Source organism: Neomonachus schauinslandi, chromosome 11, assembly GCF_002201575.2.
Source record: "Neomonachus schauinslandi chromosome 11, ASM220157v2, whole genome shotgun sequence".
In the NCBI taxonomy this organism is placed as follows: Eukaryota; Metazoa; Chordata; class Mammalia; order Carnivora; family Phocidae; genus Neomonachus; species Neomonachus schauinslandi.
The window spans coordinates 57669640-57691907 of NC_058413.1; the positions used below are offsets into that span (position 1 = coordinate 57669640).

A 22268-nucleotide genomic window follows, 5' to 3' on the forward strand; every position below is an offset into this window, starting at 1 on the left:
ATGGCCTCTCAGCCCACCGGTTATCTGCCTGCCCCCCACCACCTGTCATGCAGAGACACACTTGCTGCACTCTCCCCGCTACAGCACCTCCCGTCCGCCCCACGCTCCCTCCCCACCCTGCACTGCCTTCCCTCAGCACCAGCCTCCGCCGGCACCCTGCAGCACCCAGCACCGTCCCCTCTGGCGGGGTGCGCCCCCGGAGGAGGGCCTGTACGCTCCACGGTTCTAGGGGCCCTGACCCCATGGGATCCTGGTCACCCCCTGCTCCTGGTTTGTGGTTGCCCATCCTCCTCTGTTTTCCCTCCCTTGCGTCCTCCTTCCTCCTCCTGCCTCTCCGAACCCACCACGACTACACAGTGGCGGGGCCACTGCCCAGATCACCTGCCTTCTGCATCGGGGACCTCCTTCCTGTGTCCCTCAAGACCACTGCTAACCTTCCTTCTCAACTCCATCTTCTGGGGGGCCATGCCTCTCCTCTACCAAGAAACACAAGGATGAAGAAGTCCCTGTCCACTTTGGTCTGCTGGTCCTGGGCTCCCTGGATCAGTGAGACAACGTGGCATCTTCTGGGACTGAAGGAGAGGTAGCCCAGGAGCTGGAGGGAAGAGGGCTTGAGGGCTATGGCCGGAAGTGAGGTGTGGAATCTGGCTCAGAGCCCCAGCCCCTCCCAAAGCCTAGTAGATATTCGGGTCTGAAGGACAGGAAGAGGCTGAAGGATGCTTTTTGGCAACAGCTCTAACTAAGATGGATAGAGGCATGGCCGTTACTGATACAAATCAAAGCTGGGCCCCGAGTGGGCAGAGGGTGGGCCTCCATCAGGCCCTTACCTCTCAGAAGGGTTCAGGGTCCCTGACATCAAGTGCTTTGAAGGCCAGAGTGGCAGGAGGGGGCACTGGAAGAGGAGAAAATGTGTGTGTGGTGGGGGGGACCGAGGGGAGGAGCCAGCTCTGGAGATGCTGCCTCCGGGCACCTCCCCAGGCGTGGTGGCCCCTGCGTCACAGCTTAGCACCCTTGGAAGGCTCCGAGGACTGCCGCACATCTGTCCACTCCTGCATGGTGTTCTGCAGGGCCTGGGTTTTCTCCTTGTCCACTTGAACGTAGTCCACCTTCTCATCGGAAGTGACAGATGACGTGGATGGCTGAGGACAGAACGGGGAGGTGGCTGTGAGTTATCCGTATGGTGAGGAGCAGGGGTGGGGGGCTCTTTCTGAGCTGCCTCAAGGGGAGATGGGCCTCTGCTGCCACTCGGACCAGCCTCAGGAGCCTGTATTGTTTCTGAAAGGGGCCTTTAAACCCCAAACTGCATCATCTCTCCTGTTCTGCAACAGCCTGGGTCAGCACTCCTGATTTCCCAGGCCTTCATCTCTGCCTCCACCCACCTTCCTGGGAAGGAATTTGCCGGGGGCCAGGGAACACTGGCAGCCACCCTGCTGTCTGGACTGGGCAGCTGAGTGTGCTTCCTGGGGAGGCTTTCCGGGGCCGGGGAGTCCCTTCTGCAGGTCCCTGTACCAAGGGCAATGGATGCACCTAGACACTGAGTTCTCAAAGGACCAGGACACAGGATCCCCGAGTCTCGGCTCTGTCTGTCATTCAGTGTGCAACCATTTGCTCATCGGCACAAGGGGGATAGACTGGCTGGGAAGGTCGGACAGACCTCGAGCACCTGTGCGTTCAGAGAGGAGGCGTGCGAGCCCCCTAAGACCCAGACTAAAGGAAAAGCAGTCAAGCGGTACAAGGCTGAGTGCTGGGACACCCCGGTACCTTGCGGTGGGGGCTGGGGGAGCTCGGCTGGAAGTCCAGGGCCAGATAATCGACGCTGCCCGTGCTCTTCTTCGGGGCGGGACTGTTGGTGCCACTGGGAATGGGAGATGCAGACACTGGATTTTGCTATCACAGAGGAGGGAAAAACCATTAGTAAGTGGAGGAAACAGACTAACACACCACCCGGGAAAGCCCACAGCTCTGGGTGTCTCATGTCCTCATTTAAACCTTCATAACGGTCCTGTGATGTAGGTATTCGTACTATTCTTGTTGTTTAAAATAAAGATAAAACTGTAGTTCAGAGAGGTGGCCTGACTTGGCTGGGGTTGTACAGCTGGTGAGCGGGGATGGGAACCGGCTCTGTCACCCGGCTCCTCGACCCGCACTCATGCCGCTGTGCCTCCCTCCCGGGCCGGCCGGCCGGGTCTCCCCCACTGGCTCCCTGACAGACCCCGTGGTTGCCTGCTGGCCCCCAACAGGGCTCCCCTTTCCTTTACGCCCCGGATGCTGGGAAGCCTTCGGTGGCACCCAAGCTGCTTCTCTGAATCTCCCGGCCCCGGCCCCTCCTCCCCGGGCTCCTGCAGCCGCCCTTCGACGGAGCCACTCTAGGCTCCTCTCTCCGTCCAGGCACCAAGACCAACTTGTCGAGGATTTTCCTGAAGTCTCATCCTAATGAGAATGGCAACAGTCCTGTTCTGTTTCTTGGCTGCTGACTGTTCGGCTGATTCGTTCTTTCACTACTGATGCAGCAGCTACAGGTGCTGGGCAGCTACTCCCTTTTCAGTGAAAATGTCACAGAGGAAGCTTCTCGTGCTGACCGTGTCTACATCTCGGGCCTGGCCTTTGGCACCGTACGTCATGGTACATGTGTGCCCCCTCCGCTGAGGAGGTAATAAATGCTTACGCTCGCATTCTCACTCCTGCTCGTGGGAACAGCACAGTCAGGAATGAAGAGTTCTTGACTTTTTTTTTTAAAGATTTTATTTATGTATTTGAGAGAGAGAGAATGAGAGAGAGCACATGAGAGGGGGGAGGGTCAGAGGGAGAAGCAGACTCCCTGCCGAGCAGGGAGCCCGATGCGGGACTCGATCCCGGGACTCTGGGATCATGACCTGAGCCGAAGGCAGTTGCTTAACCGACTGAGCCTCCCAGGCGCCCCAAGTTCTTGACTTTTGAAAGATTTTAACAGGACGGAAGAAGGAAGTCAACCTTGAAGGCTGCCCTAGTCACTCTCTCTAGGCTCCCAGGGACGGTGCTGAGGCACTGGCCTAATCCGCTGGCCCTTTAAACCTTCTGGGGCTCCCTGTGGCCCACAGGGAAAGCCCAGACTTCCCCAGACAGCATTCGGGGTCATTCATGAGCTGGATCCAGCCCAACCTCCACCTGGAGCCTTGGTCAACCGCTCTCCTCCTCCTCTGTGCCCCCCCCCTCCACCGGAGCCACCTCCCTTCTCCCTGCAAGGGTGTCCCCACAGCACCGCCTCTCCACCCACGTCGCAGTCGGCCCGTGTGACCCCACTGCGCACAGGAAGGATGGCGGCAGCAAAGGGGGCGCCTGCGGGGGGCCCGGGTACTCGGGCAGCAGTCACTCCCGTGGAGCGCGGACGACTCACCATGGGGACGTAGTTCTCTTCGCTGTCTCCGGAGTCCGTGCTGGTGATGCTCTGGGTGGAGATGGGGCGGCAGTACTGGGAGGAGCCGCAATTGAAGGTGTGGCTGTGGTGGGGAGAGGACCGTGACCTGGGGAAGCGCTCAGGCTCCCGGCCCCAGACCCCGCCCTCCATCAGCAGAGGAAGGTCTGATACAGGGAAGGCGCGATGACTCCCCCTTCACAGACGAGGAGACCGAGGCCCCAGAGACCTCTCGGCCGCTGCCGGCGTGAGCATCGGGCTGCAGCTCCCGACTCAGCCCTCGCAACCCCGTGCCACGCTCCCGCCTCCCCAGGTGGACACTCACATGGCCCTCGACCAAGACTTGGTGACAGGTGACTTGAAGGGGAGTTCGTCAATGACAGTGTTGTTTCTCAGGTCAAGTGGTGTTGGCTTCACTGCAGCAGGAACAGAAAGGCAAACGATCAGCCCCTGCTGCAGCTAATGGCGCGTGGCCACACGCGGCCACACACCACACCCGTATATTCACGAAGGCTTTCGCATTCCCGCTTTTACACAGGGAAACTGAGGCTCAGCAGCTTCTGTGGTCTTTGCCTATGTTGCTAGGCCCTGAAGTCATGTCTTCAGATTCTGAATGATTATTTTCTTTGCAAGCATATTCTGGAGTAATCATATTTTCAGAATCCAAAATGGAGACACTGGGTCTGACGAGAGACTGCTCTCCCCAGACGTGTGGCTGTACATAAAAACAAGAGACGGTAACTGAGATGGAGGACGTCACTGCCACTCGCGGACCAGGCTGTAGAGCCCGCAGGGGAAGAAGGCGAATGCACAAAGCCCTTTAAGGCTTCACTTCAAATGCTAAGGTCTGAACTCGCCGCTGACCAGACCAAGTTGGGGGGCTGGGGTATCCTGCCCGGTTGCTTGACTTCTCCCTCTGGATTCCTGCCACTGACCCCTGGCCAGCAGCCTGAGGGAGCAGAGGGCACGGATCTAGGCTTCCTGAACGTCTGCTGCATACCAGACCCGGTGTCCAGATGCTTTCCTCCGGAACACACCACTGTCCCCATCTCACAGCTAAGAAAACTGAGCTCAGAGAAACTGAAATGATTTACCCAAAGCCCCTCCCGAGGAAGTGCTGAATAAGGATTCCAACCCGCATGTAGCCGGTCGGAGAGCTCACGCCTTTCTCGTCCAGCCGAGTTATCTTGTAACAGACCGCTCCACCAGATCCAGTCCTCCTCCCACGTCCTCCAAAAGCAGTTTACACTTTACAAGGCACTTTTAGGCGTATTATCTGTGCTGCTCAGTGCTCTGCAAGTATTCACAGTTCTCAGATGAGAAACAAGGCTCAGACACACAGAATGATTTGCTTCTAATCCCAGGTGGCAGAGCCGGCACCGGAATGTGTCCTGTCCTGCTGGCGCCCGCACCCCCGCCCATCCAGGCTACTCTGGCCGCCAGCCCCTGGGCTGCTGGGCCACGGGCACGAATTTGAGCGTTTGTGTATGTGTATGAGAGCTGGGGGAGGTTTAGGCCCCCAGAGGCTAACACTTCCTGGCAAGGAAAGTTCAGGATCCACTCGATCCCTAAATGAACGCAAACAGTTCCTGGACACCGTCCAGAGACGGGACGGGGAGAGAGGAGACTCACCTTTCCGGTCAGGTTTGAGGTTGCGGTTGACGGGAGGTGGCTGGATCTCACTCCCTCGGCTGGGGCCCCGGTGCATAGAAAGGGCTGCTGAGGGGTAGCCAAGCGCCTCAAAGTGGTGGGGGCCCGGGCTCATGGGGATGTAGACACTCTGGGAGTTATCACTTGCTCGCTCCGTGGCCAGCAAGGTGGAGGACCCTGGATTCATGGGGACGTAGTTGTCCTCAGAATTGGTGCTCTCGGACCGACCCACAGCGGTTTTCCCTGGCTAGGAGGGGGAATGGAAGAAACAGGAAGGGAGTGAGAATCTGTATGCAAGGCGAGGAGAGTTATAACTGAGTTAGCTGCCCCAGGAAGCTAGTAAGGCAGGCCCTGGGGAAACCAAGCAGGAAGGCACAGTGGGAGGCGGAAAGCAACGAGGTCTGTGGGTCCCTTCTAGTTTCCACAATCCCTTGGGACCCACTGGAAATTTGTCACAGTCCTCTGGTATCAAATACCCCTGGTGGCTGGGTGCAGAAGGCTTTGTGGGGGCCTGACCACGCTGAGGGTGGCACAAGCCATGGAGCGTATGGGTTTGGTTTAGGACCTGCTCTTCATCTCAGGTCCACACTCCCCATTTGCGGGCCGGCATGTGAAGCCCGAGCAGGGCCAGGAGCCCAGGAGAAGCCTGGGCCCTGGCCAGTGAGGTCTGGGCCAGTGTGCTCCCCAGGCCAGCTTGCAGGGTGACCGCCAGCTGCAGTCGGAGCTGCCGCCAAGGTGTACAATGCAGTCATCCTGGCCCCTACTCCTGCCAGGAGTCTCCTACCCCTGCCCTGCCTGTCCACACAGACAAGGAAGCTGCCTCTGCTTTGGTTACCCAAGTTCCATCATTTCAGTGGGTGCAACGCCAGGCCCTCATCTGCTTGGCGAGCTGTGGTCAGCCCCCTGCAGAGGGCAGTCTGGGATCCTGCACTCAGACCATACTTCTGCCACCAGGACGGCCTCTGAGCACTGCCCCTACCCGCAGTCCCACGCTGCAGCCCCTCCTTTGGGTGGAGCCTCACGGACAAGCCTGCTGCCTCAGGTTCCCCATCCCAGGGCCCGGGCCTCTGCATTCTAGACCCATCCTACTGACTTGGAGGGCTGGCGAGCCTTGTGGTCTAGCTCTCTAAGTACACTCACTTCTTCCACACCAGACACCTGTATCTTACTTTCTGAAAACCCAACCCAGGCATCTGGACGGAGACAAGAAACAGGCAGGTCCCTAAGAGGGAGAAGCCATCACTCTTGTGAGCTGTACTTTTTGTTCCCTGGAGTGTGACCTTAACCCACCCAGGCAGGCCTGAGGACCCCTGGCTAACCCCCACTCACCAGGAAAGAACTGACTGCATCACTCATGGACTCGGCAGACCGGCCTGCACTCTCTCCACCACGCTGCGGGTACTCGTAGGACTCACAGGAAGAAGCTACGAGAGAGGAAAGGAGATCCATGTGCTGATACTTCCCCAAACCCTCAGCAGAAGATACTACTCTCAAACCCAAGTGATAAGGTATTACTTCCATCCCATCATTCCTCAGTTCAAAAACTCCTCCTAGGCTTCTAGATCTAACTCCAGTGTTGGCACCTACAGAGGATCCCTCCTTAACTAACTACTCCTTCCCTCAGGTACGCCCCTCTCCTCTAACTCCTTCGGCACTCAACTCCTGTCCCACTCATCCCTGCCATCGCATCTATGAATACTATAGGAATAATGATACTGGACTAATTTATATATGTTGGTTTTATTTCTCCAACTAGATGTGAGCTTTCTGAAGAGTAGGGACATGTTTTATGTACGTCAGTTTCATTTCAATTCCAAAGCACAGGTGATTGATCCAATAGTTGATGGACTGAAAGAGTACTGAGCCCAAACTCAGGATCCCAGGTCCAAGTCCCACCTCTGTCCCCGACTGAACTTGCAAACCTTAATAAGTCTCCTAACTACCATGGGCCTCATGTGAAATGGAGACACTGAGGCTCTGTCCCACCACACTCTCAGGGGTCACTACGTGACGACAATAGGATGGATAGGAGCAGGCTTTGCAAGCTATACAGCACGATACAAAATGAAAGGAATTAATATGACTATACTTTTTCGTCACACAGAGGAAGCTTATTCAGGGTTGGAATATGCTCAGGGGAAATTAGTGACAATAAAATTTATACACTTCAGAGAGAAATCCAGATTTTAACCAAAGAGATTCATGTGTGGCTTAGAAAATATTTAGTAGCTCAGGGCACCTGGGTGGCTCAGTCGTTAAGTGTCTGCCTTCGGCTCAGGTCATGGTCCCAGGGTCCTGGGATCGAGCCCCTCATTGGGCTCCCTGCTCCGCGGGAAGCCTGCTTCTCCCTCTCCTACTCCCCCTGCTTGTGTTCCCTCTCTTGCTGTGTCTCTCTGTCAAATAAATAAAATCTTTAAAAAAAAATTTAGTAGCTCAAAATTTGTTTTAATAGTCTCTTAGTCCACATAGGTTTGGCTCCAGTTTGAACTGGTCCTCTATTTTTTCTGTCTTTGATTTATATAAAAATGAATCAAATACTATGATTTGGACTTCCAAACCCATAATAAGTTGTGTTGTGGTTAACCGAGAATGTTCCAGCTCCCTGAGTAGAATAGTAACCGCTCTCAAGCAGGGTCTGCTACACTCTTGCATTGCGGGCATCCACAAATAGCCTCCAGTGCTGGAGGACCAGCCAGGAAGGGGTTTGGGTACAAGATCCCTAAACCTGTGAGTATCAGTGACTTGGGTGGGCCTTACATCTCCTCGGTGTGGATGACCAAGGACTGGCAAAGTACTGAGAACTACCAAGCTACCTCCCTCTCCCCAGGGTCACAGCCAGGGATTATACCAACCTCGGTGCAGTCGGCTGTTGTCCATGGCTGGGAGGGTGTTGCGCCTGGGGATGGTGGCCGCGGCAGAGATGGATCTGCTGCTTTCGCTGATTGGAGGTCTCTGCTGAGGGCTGCCCCATCGAGGGGTTTCTGCCTGACTTGGCTTGGGTGGCCGGGGAGGAGGGGCGATGGCCGAGTCCCCAGGAGTGGCCACTGCCATGGCATTGTGGTTCTTGTCCAACGTGAACGTCCTAGGGATCTGGTAGGCTGAGAGCGGGGTGGCTGGAACGTCCATATTGTCCACTAGGAGGTCCCCGAACTCCCGACACAGGGTGTTGCTGGGCGTCTTGAAGGTGTATACGTCCTCGTTATCGGTCTCAGAGCCTGTGAGGCTGCCCTTAGTGTGACCATGGGAGGCTAGGCTCCGGGGGAGGTCGTAGGTACTGTCTCTGAATTCCGTATTGTGCCGGCTTGGCTTGGGGAGGCTATAGAAGCCATGGACTTGACCACTGACCCCATTGACACAGTGTCCGTTGCCCTGGGCGAGCTTCTGTACAGCTGTGTCGCTCCTCATGAGAAATGAGGCCCTGGTGCCCTGAGAGAAGCTGGCACTCCTAAGAGAGAGAGAAGAAGGGAAGGGATGGGGCAGGTTAGAGGGGGCCAGGACTGCCCACCCGGGGAGGCAAGCTGGCGTGTTCAAAGCCCCATTCAGCTGGCTGGTAAACCAGGCTGAGGAGGCTGGCAGGCCTGAGGTGTATCCTCGTTTACTAGCTGTGTGACTTGGCATGAGGGACTTTCTCTTTCTGAGCTTTGGTTAATGCATTTGCAAAAATGGTGATTAAAAACATACGACGAAGGTTGTTCAGACATTAGACCCCAGGAGATCTAATATACAGAGGTTCCATCCATGTTAGCCTTTAGCCTCGCCCTACCCCCGGATGGCTGTGATTAGCGGAGGTCGCTCTTACCCCTCACCCCTCTGCATAAACACGGCAGCTGTACCACCCGCCTGTTCGTTGCTTTAAGTACCCCAGAGTGTACACATTTGCATACGAAAGCTGTGAGACAATGGAAAGAACCCTTAAACTGGTGTCATACACTAGCAAACAGGTCACTTCACCCGAGTCTCCATCTTCCCGCTGTAAAGCCAGTCCGCTAATGGCTGTGGAAGTGATACGTTATAAAGAACGGTTCCCATGGAAGCTATCTGGGTATTTTCTATCAGGTATTATGGTTTGTTGAAAGGCATTTAGGGGGGAAATAGCTCTTTCCAGAAGACCAAAATTTTATAGGAAAAATGGTTTCCCATTTGGGAACTATATTATAGACAGAAAAATTTTGAGGATTACTGTTTTAAAATGTAGGTTTTTGGGAAATAAGGCAAGACTAAACAGTAAAAATAGATCTGGGAGTGGAAGGATTTGTGTGAGCTCCACTCAGCCCCCACCTGAAGGCATGGCCTGGAGAGTCTCTGGCTCTCCGGGGTTCATCCAACTTTGAAGCTCATAAAGCCACCGGCCTAATGAACGTCATTTTCAAGCTGGATTCTGTGTTGTGTGGAGGTGGGTGGCGTGGGAAAGTGGAAGGTGAGGTTCTGAGCAAGTAGGGATCCACGTATCTCACATTATGATTCTTCATAGGATTTCATAGAATCACTGTTCTAGAACAATCCTTTACAGTAGTGATTCTCAGCCTTCTGGAAGCTATAAGCTTCTTCAAGAATCTGATTCAAGGTTCTTGGCACTTCTGACCGGCATGAGGCAAATCTCGCATACATACAAATTTGCATGATATAACTGGGGCGGGTGAGGCGCTCATAGCCCTCCTGAAGCCAATCTGCTGGAACTTTTGCCTCATACAAGCATATATGTAGCTCCTGGGGAGCTTGTTATTTATGGATGTGGCCACCAGATGGTGATAGAAAATAGGGCCCAGTAGTTTAGAAAGAGGAAGGGAAACAGGTGTCTAGGCCAGGCTCTCTTGTAAACTGGCATCCTTGACCACTGGGGAGTTCCATTTCACTCCCCAAACCTTCAGTGGCCCTTCTCTTCTAGGCCTCCGTGTTCTCCTTTTCTTTTCCATTTCACACACATAACCAAGCCACGCACCATGGACCTAGATCACTGAACCTCTAGCCTTTTGATAATGGAGTGCGTGGAACAAAGAATGGGGGAGTCAATGGTAGATATAAGGCTGGATGTCCCCACTGAGATCTGTTCATTTAACAAACGCTTACTGATGTCCTATTTTCCACTGGGGTCGGGCATAGTGGATACACAGACGCCTCCTGCCCTGGGGGACATAGTGGTGGAGGAGGTGACATGCATACCGATCATTATAATCAGCTCTTGAAAGATTTATACTGACCCTCCCTGGTGGTGGTGGTACAGAATATCAGGGGAGGCTTCTTCAAAGATCTTACCGTCCAGTGAGTCTTGAAATTGGCCAGGCGAAAGGCAAGAGAGGGGCAAAAGTGTTCTCGTGAGAGGCACGACGAAGTAGAACACAGCCTAGCAAGGGAAAGGAACTGCAGCTGCTCAGGCTGCAGCAAGCGTGTTAGGAGGCAGGGCTGAAAGGTGACAGTGCAGGGGCCAGGCTGGAGCTGCTGGGAACAGGGGAGCCCCTGGAGGGTTTTAAGGCGGGATGGGGAGAACATCACAGGTGTCCTGCAGTAACCTTAAATACTGTTCCATGTTTCACATAATTTTATTCGAACCTTAACCTGATTCAGGAATGAATTCATCATCTTCTTCCCGACTCTCCTACCTTGGGAATGCACCAGTCACTCAAGCCAGACACCCGGGAGTTACCCACATTATAATTTTTCACTCAAGAACCCTGTCAGGTCCTACTGAATCCACCCCAGTTCAGGTCCTCCTGGTTTTCCTTCCGCATAAATGAAAGGGCTGGTAGCTAGGCTCCCTACCATCCGCCAGATCCCCTTGACGTCCTCCAGACATTTACTTTCCTGACTTGCCAGCTTACGCATTTCCAACACTGTGCCACTGCCTTTAGGACTAAGCTGTACTCCGGCTCTAATTCACCTCTTCAATCTCTTCTCCCTGTTCCCCTCCCCACTCTTGGATCCACTCAGCCAAACTTCCCTTGTTCCCAGTGGGCCCCATGCAGTTAAGCCTCTGGGCTTGGTTGCGTTGTTCACGCTGTCTGACAGGCTTCCTACTGCAACCTGGCAAAGCTCCTGCTCCCATTTATCCTTCTAACTCTGCACAAATGGCACATTTGTAAAAAAGATTTTATCTGGGGTGCCTGGGTGGCTCAGTTGGTTAAGCGTCTGCCTTCAGCTCAGGTCATGATCCCAGGGTCCTGGGATCGAACCCCACATTGGGCTCCCTGCTCCGCGGGAAGCCTGCTTCTCCCTCTCCCACTCCCCCTGCTTGTGTTTCCTCTCTCGCTGTGTCTCTCTCTCTGTGTCAAATAAAATCTTAAAAAAAAAAAAAGATTTATTTATTTGAGAGAGAAAGACCATGAGTGGGGTCAGGGAGGCAAGAGGGAGAAGCAGGCTTCCCGCCGAGCAGGGAGCCCGATGTGGAGCTCGATCCCAGGACCCCGGGATCATGACCTGAGCCGAAGGCAGACGCTTAACCGACTGAGCCACGCAGGCGTCCCGGTGCATCTTATAAAGCTGTTCCTTACCATCCTCCACCTCCAAGCATAAGCAATCACTTGCTCAACCCTGTCCTTGGAGCAGGTAGAAGTGTTATCTGCGTTATGTACCATCAGTACTGGTCTCCTCCACCAGACTGTGATTTCCGACTGGACGAGCAGGCCCGCGGGCTGACAGGGGCCTCCAGAAAGGAGCACGGCACTGCGCCAGGCGCGTCACACGCGAGGCCGTTCTGAACCCCCTGACCTACCCCACGAGAAGAACCGCCCTGGCCTGTGCAGGGAGCTGCAGGCGGCAGAGGCAAGGCTGAGAGAGGCACCCCTTCCGGCCCGCAGCCCCTGCCCCCGCCCCAGCGCCCGCTGCGGCTGGGTGGCCCGAGCCCATCACCTCTCGCCGCCGCTCTGCTCGCGGCTTAACACCGCCCAAAAGCGCTCCCTTATCTTTCAGCAGTGCTCTCCTAGCTTTCCTCAGCACTTAATTTTGCAACAGTTCTTTGGCATTTTTCCATATAGTTTCACGCACCACACACCATGATTTCACTGTTTTCCACCCTGCTCCTAGTACCTTCATGAAGAGCTCAGTCTCATTTTTAATAGGTACGCTCCCATTTAAAGAAAGCGAATGTACACACGGTCCTAAGTGAATTAACCACCACTTAGTTCTGTAACTGTCACTGGCGATCTGAAGAGGTCATGTGGACCATCCTTCTGCATTTTACCCTTCTCACAGGGATCCTCCCGGTGAGGGAAGAAAACGCAGAAAACGCTGTCTCACAATCTCTAAGAGGTGAGGTGATCTTTGCATCTCAAACCCTTCTGGTCGCAAGTGTGAGCCAGCCTTCTCATTGTGGTTACAGGGCAAAGTTATATAGACAAAATAAATGAAACAAAAAGTTGTATATTCTCAGCCTTTGGTCCATCAAAGCCACCGGGTGAATGAGTCAGAGGTCTTAGAAATGATTAATCAAAGGCAAGTCCCCCATTGCCATTTCTCATTTTACTTTTCACCCGCCGTCTTTCTGCAGAATACTGCTGCAGGGTCAGTGATGCATTCCATCTGGAATCCCATCACTTGAAATTTTAGCCCCCACCTCCCAACCCTTGCCCAGAAGCATGGCTTTCTGAGGCATGTGACTCACCACACCGTATCACCTGCTACAGGTAAACAGCCTCCTGGAAATAGGAAGAAAGAGAAGGTCTAGAATCTGAAATGAGGCCCTAAAGGCTGGAGGGAAAAACTACATCCAGGCAAGACAAAAAGGACTCCACTTGTCTTGATGGGGTCAGTTCAAATACTCCCTCCTTGGTGACAGTTACTACTTTGAGGAGTTACTTTTGCTCAGTGGAAAAGCTAGATTTTGAGAACTGAAGTCATTTTAGCTGGAACGCATATCTGGTACTTGAAGGAAGAATAGTGGCCAAAACTGTAGTAAAAGATAAGTAATTCATAGTTTTATCTCTAAGGTGCTTAATTTATTGTACAGTATGTCAGGTTTCCCCACAAATGAAAAAAGGAATAGATAAAGGCTGGTTATGATTAGCCTCCGTTCTCTCTCTCTCTCTCCCTCTCTGTCACTACAGTAATCCAAACAGACATATTTATGTCTATGCTAGGCAGAGATGAATGAGCTGCTTCTCTCTCCCAAATCCCCACTCAGAAGGAACCCTCTGAGGGGTGCATGGCCGACTCAGTCGGTGGATCATGAGACTCTTGATCTTGGGGTTGTGAGTTCGAGTCCCACATGATGGGTGTAGAGATTACTTAAAAATACAATAAAAAAAATAAAGATGTAACCCTATGAAATTATTTTGGAGGTCAAATGGGGTAACAAATGTGAGAGTGCTTTGTAAACTATAAAGCATTATTTCTTTTTTCCAGAGCACCTAGTATGTAATGTGGATGTCAGAAGCAGGATAGCAGTACATCTGTCAATGTTTGGCACTGTCAGTCTTTTTTCTTTACCCATTCCCGTGGACATGAAGCAAAACTGCTCGGAGGTTTTCACATTTCCCTGGTGATTCTGCATCTTTTCACTTGCCATTTCTGTATCTTTTTTTGGTGAAGTGTCTATTCAAATCTTCTGCCCATTAAAAAAAAATTGGGTTGTTTGTCTTAAGTTGTAATAATGCTTTATATTTTCTAGAAATAAATCCTTTGTCAGATATATTTGTTTTGAGTATTTTCTCATATTTTGTGATTTGGCATTTTGTGGGGTTTTTTGAAGAACAAAAGTTTTAATTTTGATTCAACTACTTTATCAATTTATTTTCTTTTATGATTCTTTTTGTACCCTATGATAAAAATCTTTGCTTACCTCAAGAACACAGAGATGTTTTCTTCTAGAAATTTCTTACTATCACATTTTACATTTAGGTCTTTGACACATAACTTCTTTTTTTTAAAGATTATTTATTTATTTGACAGAGAGGGAGAGAGAGAGCACAAGCCGGGGGGGAGGGGGCAGCAGGCAGAGGGAGAAGCAGGTTCCCTGCTGAGCAGGGAGCCCGATGTGGGACTCAGTGCCAGGACCCTGGGATCATGACCTGAGCTGAAGGCAGTCGCTTAACCGACTGAGCCACCCAGGTCCTCCTAAAATACTTTTATTTATTTACTTTTTAAAGATTTTATTTATTTATTTGACAGAGAGAGACACAGTGAGAGGGAACACAAGCAGGGGGAGTGGGAGAGGGAGAAGCAGGCTTCCTGCAGAGCATGGAGCTCAATGTAGGACTCGAAACCCAGGACCCTGGGATCATGACCTGAGCTGAAGGCAGACGCTTAACGACTGAGCCACCCAGGTGCCCCTGACACATTTAACTTTTGAGTAGTGTGGTATCAATAAAGGTTTTTTTTTTTTTATTCCAGCACCATTTGTTGAAAAGACTTTCATCTCCCTATTGGCACCTTCGTCAACATGTGTGTGTGCATGTGTGCGCACACATGCACACACACACGCTTCACCATTCTGTTCCAGGGAGGTCCGTATGTTTACCTTTTCATCAAAACAACATGGTCTTGAAGAAGACAAAGACAAAGGTTTGTCTGCAAGGCTTTAAATCAGGTGGTATAAATCCTCTAATTTTTTTAAGTTCTTTTAATTTTTTTTTGAAGATTTATTTATTTATTTGTCAGAGAAAGAAAGAGAGAGAGCATGAGCAGGGAGAGAGAGAAGCAGGCTTCCCGCTGAGCAGGGAGCCAGATGCGGGGCTCGATCCCAGGCCCCTGGGATCATGAACTGAGCCGAAGGCAGATGCTTAATGAACTGAGCCACCCAGGCATCCCTGTTAAGTTCTTTTAAAAATCATTTTGGTTATTCTAAGTTGTTTGGAATTTCATATCAACTTTAGAGTCAGCTTATCAATTTCTATGAAAATGCTTGCTGGGATTTTTATTTGGACTGCACTGGAGCTATAGATCAATTTGGGAAGATGTGCCATTTTTTAAATTTCTTTTAAAGATTTTATTTATTATTTATTTGAGAAAGAGAATGAGAGAGAGAGAAAAAGAGAGAGCACGAGCAGGGGGAGGGAGAGGGAGAAACAGACTCCCTGCCAAGCAGGGAGCCCCAACACAGGGCTTAATCCCAGGACCCCGGGAGCATGACCTGAGCCAAAGGCAGACACTTAACCAACTGAGCCACTCAGGCACCTCTAGATTTGCCATTTTAATAATATTGGGTCTTCTAATTCATAACTATAGCATATCACTCTCCGTATTTAGGTCTTTAATTTCCTTCAGCAGTGTTTGATTTCAGTGATGAGGTCTTGCAAATCTTTTTTATTCCTAAGTAGTTCATGTTTTTTGGCATCATTATATAAGAATTTTTTAAAAGTTCATTTTCCAAATGTTTGCTTCTAGTATGTAAAAATTATTTTATATATAATAATCCTTATCCTGTGATCTTGCTAAATTCACTTCTTCATTCTAGCAGTTGTTTTCTAGATTCTTTAGAATTTTTATATAAACAATCAAGTTACCTGCAAATAGAGACAGTCTTACATCTTCCTTTCTCATCTTTGTGCCTTTCACACTTTTTGTCTCCTTATTGGACAGGCTAGAATCTCTAGTACAATGTTGAACAGAAGTGGTGAGAGCAGGTATTCTGTCCTTGTCCCCAGTATTATGAGAATATATTTAATATTTCTCTGTTAGGTATGATATTAGCTGTAGGTTATCCTTAGAAGTCTGTTACTAATTTGAAGAAGTTTTCCTCTATTTATAGTTTGCTAAGAAAATTTTTATGAAGAGGCACTGAATTTTGACAAATGCTTTATCTGCATCTACTAAGGTGATGACTATATTATTTTTCTCCTTATTCTCTCTCTTTTTTTTAGGAGAGGGAGAGAGTAAGAAAGAGGAGGGGGGAGGGGCAGAGGTAGAGGGGGAGAGAGAATCTAAAGCAGGCTCCATGCCTAGCGCAGAGCCCAACTTGGGGCCTGATCTCACAATCCTGAGACCATGACCTGAGCTGAAATCAAGAGTAGGACACTTAACTGACTGAGCCACCCAGGCGCCTCTCTCCTTATTCCCTTGATGTAATGAATTACACTGGTTGGCTTCTTTATTTCTTTTTTTTAAAGATTTTATTTATTTGACAGAGAGAGAGACACAGCGAGAGAGGGAACACAAGCGGGGGGAGTGGGAGAGGGAGAAGCAGGCTTCCCGCCAAGCAGGGAGTCCGATGCAGGGCTCAATCCCAGGACCCTGGGATCATGACCTGAGCCGAAGGCAGACGCTTAACGACTGAGCCACCCAGGCGCCCCTACACTGGTTGGTTTCTTAATGTAAAATCAACCTTTCATTCCTGGGATGAACACTACTTCATCATGAACTATTATCCCTAATGAGGTATATATACACATATATTCCCTAATATATTTAAATTATCCCTAAAACATACACATAACACACACACACACTAAGTATATATATTTTAAGTTGGATTTACTATATATATATTTTTTTGGTAAAAGAAAGAATTTCTGCATCTATATTCATAGGGAATATTGCCTTCTGATTTTCTTTCCTGTAATCTTTGCCAGTAGGGTTATTTTGGTCTCAAAAAGAAAAAAAAAAGAGTTGCAAAAGGATGCCCTCCTCTTATGTTTCCTGAAAGAATATGGGTAATATTTGTGGTACCCCATTTGATAGAATTCACCAGTAAAACCACCTAGGTCTGGTTTTCTAGGTATTTACCCAAGAGAAATGAAGCAAATGTCTACACCAAGATTTGTTAGTGACTATTTATGTACAGATGCATCTTAATTTGTAATAGCTAAAACTGGAAACAATCCAAGTGCCCATCAACATAGGAATGGATAAATTGTGATATAAAGGTACATTGAATAAAAAGGAACAATTAATGATACATGTAACAACATGGATGAATCCGAAAAGCATTATGTTGCGTGAAAGATATAAGGAAAAATAGTCAATACTATATGATTCCACTCAAGTAAAATTCTAGAAAATGATAGCTAATGTAGTGAGTGGTTCCTCACTACAGTGAGGTACAGTGGTTCCTGAGGAATGAGGTAGAGGGAAGTATAGACTTAAGGGGCATGAGGAAACTTTATATATATTGACATTGACTGTACTTCAATTACCCCTCAAAATGGTTAAAAAAAAGTAAATAAAAGGGTGGGGTGGGGCAAAAGGGGGAGGATTCTAGAACTGAAAATTCAATTAAAAAATCATCCAAAATGAGCACAGAGAGAAAATACGATTTTTAAAAAAATGAGTACTATCAGTGATGTATGGGTCAGTATCAAGTGGTCTAACGTGAAGAAGAGAAGGAAAGCAGAGATGGAATGGGGCAGAAAAAAAACTTGAAGAAGAAATATTGGTATAAATTTTGCTGTATTGGATAAAAAAGAGCAACAAATAGAATCAGAAAGCTAAGTGAAGCCCAAACCAGGAAAAATACACCTAGGAATATCAGTCAAATTGCTGAAAAACAAAGAAAAAAAGTCAGCAAACAGACAGAAGTCCAAATAGCCAAAATAATCTTGCAAACAAAGAACAAAGGGAGAGGTCTCATACTTCCTGATCTCAAAACGTATTATTACAAAGCTACAGTAATTAAAAGTGTGGTACTGGCACAAAGATAGACATAGAGACCAATGGAATAGAATATAGTGCCCAGAAATAACCTTGATGTTTAGATGTAATGATTTTCAGCACAGATGCTCAGACCATTCAATGGGGAAATGACAATGTTTTCAACAAACGGTGCTGGGAAAATTGGATATCCATATGCACAAAAATGAAGTTAGACCTTTACATCATGTATAAAAATAAACAAGAAATGGATCAAAGACCTAAACATAAGAGCTAAAACTATACACCCTGAGAAGAAAACACAGGAGGAAAGGCTTCCTGAGAGTGGATTTGGGAATTATGTTTTTTTAATGTACATATTGCACCAAAAGCACAGGCAACAAAGTAAAAATAAATTGGACTGCATCAAAATATAAAACTGTGCATCAAAGGACACAATCTGCAGAGCGACGGGCAATCTATAGAATGGGGGCATATCTGTAAATCACATATTCGGCAAGGTGTTAATATCCAGATCATATAAAGAACTTCTACAACCCAATAACAACAACCAACTAACCAGATAAAAAAAAAATGGGCAGAGGTCTACAAAGATATTTCTCCAAAGATGTACAAATAGCCAACAAACACATGAAAAGATGCTGAACATTCCTAATCATTATGGAAATGTAAATTAGCCCCAGTGTGGGGCGCCTGGGTGGCTCAGTTGGTTAAGCGTCCAACTCTTGATTTCGGCTCTGGTCATGATCTCAGGGTTGTGAGAACAAGCCCTGTGTCTGACTGCACTGGGTGGAGCCTGCTTGGGATTCTCTCTCTCCCTCTGCCCTCCCTCACCTCTAAAAAACAAACAAACAAACAAGCAAACAAAAAACCCAAAAAACTCCCAAACCACAGTGAGATACCACCTCACAGCCATTAGGAGAGCACTACCAAAAAATACCAAATACTGGCAAGGGTGTGGAGAAACTATCACCCTTGTGCACGGTTGTAAAATGGTGCAGCCACTATGAAAAATGGTACAGTAGATTCTCAGAAGATTGAAAACAGAATTACCAGAGTATCCAGCAATTCTCCTTCTAGGTATGTTCCCCAAATAATTGAAATCTGACTCTTTGAAGAGCATCTGTACACCCATGTTTGCAGCAGAATTATCCACAACAGCCAAAAGGTGGAAGCAACCAAGGTGTCTACTGATGGATGAAATAAACAAAATGTGGCATAAAGAGGCAACGAAATAGTATTCAGTTGGAAAAAGAAGGACATTCTGACACACACTCTGACATGGATGAACCTTAAAGACATTATCCTAAGTGAAAAAAGCCACTCACAGAAAGACAAGGGCTGTATGATTCCATTTATATGAATTACCTAGAGAAGTCAAACTCAGACAGTAGAAAGGAGGGTGTCAGGAAGTAGGGGAAAGGGGAAATGAGGAATTTTTAATGGGTGGGGAGTTTCAGTTTTGCAAGATAAAAACAGTTCTAGAGATTGGTTACATAACAATGTGAAAGTACTTAACACTAACTGCTGTACACTTAAAAACAGCTCAGAGGATAAATTTTATGTTATTTCACCACAGTTTTTTTAAAGAGGAGAAAAAAATAACATTCAGAGAAAGAAAGATACATTAGATATAGGATTCTAACAATAAAAATAACAGCTCACCTCTCAACAAAAACAATGAAGGGCAGAAGATTATATAATGACATCCTTTAAAATGCCAAAAGAAAATAAAACCACCATTCCAGAATTTTATATCCAGCAAGATATCTCCCCAAAACGAAGGTGAGGTGCGCCTGGGTGGCACGGATGTTTAGCGACTGACTCTTGGTTTTGGCTCACGTTGTGACCTCAGGGTCATGAGACTGAGTTCTGCGTAGGGCTCTGTGCTCAGTGGGGAGTCTGCTTGAGACTCTCACTCTCCTTCTCCCTCTGTCCCTTTCCCCCCACGCATGTGCGCTCTCTCTCGAATAAGTAAATAAATCTTAAAAAAAAATGGTGAAATGCAGGTATTTCCAGATAAGTGGAAACTGGGAAAACATGTCACAAGGTGACTCAGATGGTAAGAAATGATAAAGGAAGCTCTTCACGCTGAAGAGAAAACCAGGTGAAAACCCCACTAGGCAATGTTTAATATTTGTTTGCAACAGTCACATATACTAACGAACTGAGGAGGGAAAATTATGCAGATATTTACTATTTCTGCTGCTGTTCCTTCATTCCTGAAGGTTTTAGTTTCCTTCTGGTACTATTTGGCTTCAGCCTGAAAAACTTCCTTATCAGTTCTTTAAATCAGATCTCTCGGAAATTCTCTTGTTTTTCTTTCATTTGGAAATCTCTTCATTCCTAAAGGATAATTTTTCAGGATATAAACTTGTGGGTTGACAGTTTTTCTTTTCTTTCATGTTTATGGAATATTGTTATAATACAGGCTTTTGAATTTGTGTCTGTTAATTCTAACATGTAGGTTATGCTGGGGTTGGCATTTGTGCTTTCCCTTGAGAACTGCTTACATTTTGCTGGTTCTCTGTATGCTGAGAAATTTTGTATTATATATCCTTAGTATTGTGCTATGATGTTGTGTAGATGCTGGGTTCTGTTATAATCCTCTGGAGAATGTGGATGTTTTTGTTTTGCAGGCAATCACTGTGGTTAGATTCAGGATGCAAGATCCGTCTCTCCTTCTGTGTGTGGTGGTGCAGATCTCAGCTTAGTTCACAAAGCCTTTGTTATGCTGGTTTGGTCTGTCCCACACGTGTGCAGCTCACAGTGAGCCTGAGACGTGTGTGGTTTCACACCCAGAATGAGGAAATCCCTTCTCCAGCTCTCTTCACTCTGGGTACTCCACTCCCTTCCAGCCCCCAAAGGGCTCCTCTTCTGATTCCTCTACCAAGAAAGATGGGGTTTCGGGGCGCCTGGGTGGCTCAGTCGTTAAGCGTCTGCCTTCGGCTCAGGTCATGATCCCAGGGTCCTGGGATCAAGCCCCGCATCGGGCTCCCTGCTCAGCGGGAAGGCTGCTTCTCCCTCTCCCACTCCCCCTGCTTGTGTTCCCTCTCTCACTGTGTCTCTGTCAAATAAATAAATAAAATCTTAAAAAAAAAAAAAAAAAAAAGAAAGATGGGGTTTCTATCACATTTCAGCTGTCTGCCCCAATGGGCTGCTGTGTGAGTGGGCCTGCCCTCAGGGCAATTCCACGAGATACAGAGGATTCACCTCTATATTGTTGCCATCTTCAAGTTTTGCTCCCCTTTATAACTTGCCTCATTTTATTTTTATAGAATCAAAACGATTACAGGGCAATTGTGTTTTGTCCGTAGTTTTTACTTGTGATCAGTGGGAGGGGCAGTCTATAGTGTGCTTCTGCCACCACACAGGGACTGGCACTCCCCAGTGATTTTTTTAGAGTTTCTGTCTCCTAAATTTCACCATCTCTTCACTGTATCCAGCCCTACCCCTTAATACCATAGATTAAAGCTATTGACACACTTGATGTCTTTGTATGCGGCTAGCTCCTTTTTTTTTGAGAGAGAGAGAGAGTGCAACGCAAGCAGGGGAGGGGCAGAGGGAGAGAGAATCCTAAGTAGGCTCCACATCAGGGTGGAGCCCGATGCAGAGCTAATCTCATGACGATGAGATCATGACCTCAGCTGAAATCAGGAGTTGGATGCTCAAGCGACTGAGCCACCTGGGCGTCCCCCTCCTAGCTCTGTTTAAGAGTTAAATCTCTTTCAGTTTCTGTCTGCTTTGTGATTGCTCTTCAGTGCCTTCAAACAGTTGTTTTTTTATATTGTGTCCGGATTTTCTAATTGTTACAGTATGTTTAGTATCATGTAAACTACTCCAATACTTCCAGAAATTATATGGTGTTTCTAGACCAAAGAAAGCTTCCTTCCCACCCTCCATTACTTGGGAATTCTGTTAATGTTGTTTGAACTTACTTTTTCCAAAAATCTCCAAGATCCTGCTCATCCCTCTCCTGTTCCCACACCCACACAAGTGAAAGCAGACACAGAGAAAAGCACAGCTTGGTCAGGGCCCCACACTAAAGCTGCTTCCCCAACCGCAGATCAGTTTTGTCTCCCCTATTATGTTCTCTCTATATAACACAGATTTGCTTGGATATTTTTTATGTACCTACTATATGCCCTTGGTCCCGTCTTCAAAGTGCAGCAATATATTAATACAAATATCCATACAATGAGGCAGAGAGTTCCAAATGCCATGAGAGAGAGAGAATAAAAAACTGTTGTGGGAAATCAGAGAAGTGGATTTCAGCTAGGCAAATTAACAGAGGTTTTAGCGAGGAGGGGGGTGTGCAGAGAGTGGGCCCTAACTGCTAATTCAAGCAGGGACATTTACATATCTGTTCTCTGCTGCTCCTGCGGCATCATGGGAGTGGAGGTGGTAGTAGTTGTTAGTATTATATAAAGCCTTCTACTTAAAGTGTGACCCACAGACAAGCTCTGGAATTTAGCAGAAAGGCAGGATCTCAGGACCCACTGCAGGCCTACTGAATCAGAGTCAGCATTTTAACCAGATCCCCAGATATTACGTATGTATTCTGAGGGCGAGAGGCATTAACAAAAAGTACACTTTCAAGAGAACAATGATTTTAAGACCTCACCTTCTCTACTCTGAGGCAAAGATGTGTGAGGTGGGAAACTCATTGTTCTCGTGAAAGTGTACTTTTTGTTAATGCCTCTCGCCCTAG

At 48.2% G+C, this 22268-nt stretch overlaps 1 protein-coding gene across 1 annotated transcript in view; it reads right to left on the bottom strand.

Annotated features, from left to right (window-relative positions):
* Positions 1-22268, bottom strand: part of GAB2 (GRB2 associated binding protein 2) — a 59348-nt gene continuing 37080 nt past the window's right edge. Inside the window, exons 3-9 of the mRNA XM_044919377.1 lie at positions 7894-8486; positions 6371-6465; positions 5024-5288; positions 3717-3807; positions 3374-3476; positions 1762-1887; positions 1-1139 (exon numbers count right to left, since the gene is read on the bottom strand). Coding sequence (XP_044775312.1) covers positions 996-1139; positions 1762-1887; positions 3374-3476; positions 3717-3807; positions 5024-5288; positions 6371-6465; positions 7894-8486 — 1417 coding nt within the window. The 3' untranslated portion in view covers positions 1-995. The remainder of the gene's footprint in view (positions 1140-1761; positions 1888-3373; positions 3477-3716; positions 3808-5023; positions 5289-6370; positions 6466-7893; positions 8487-22268) is intronic.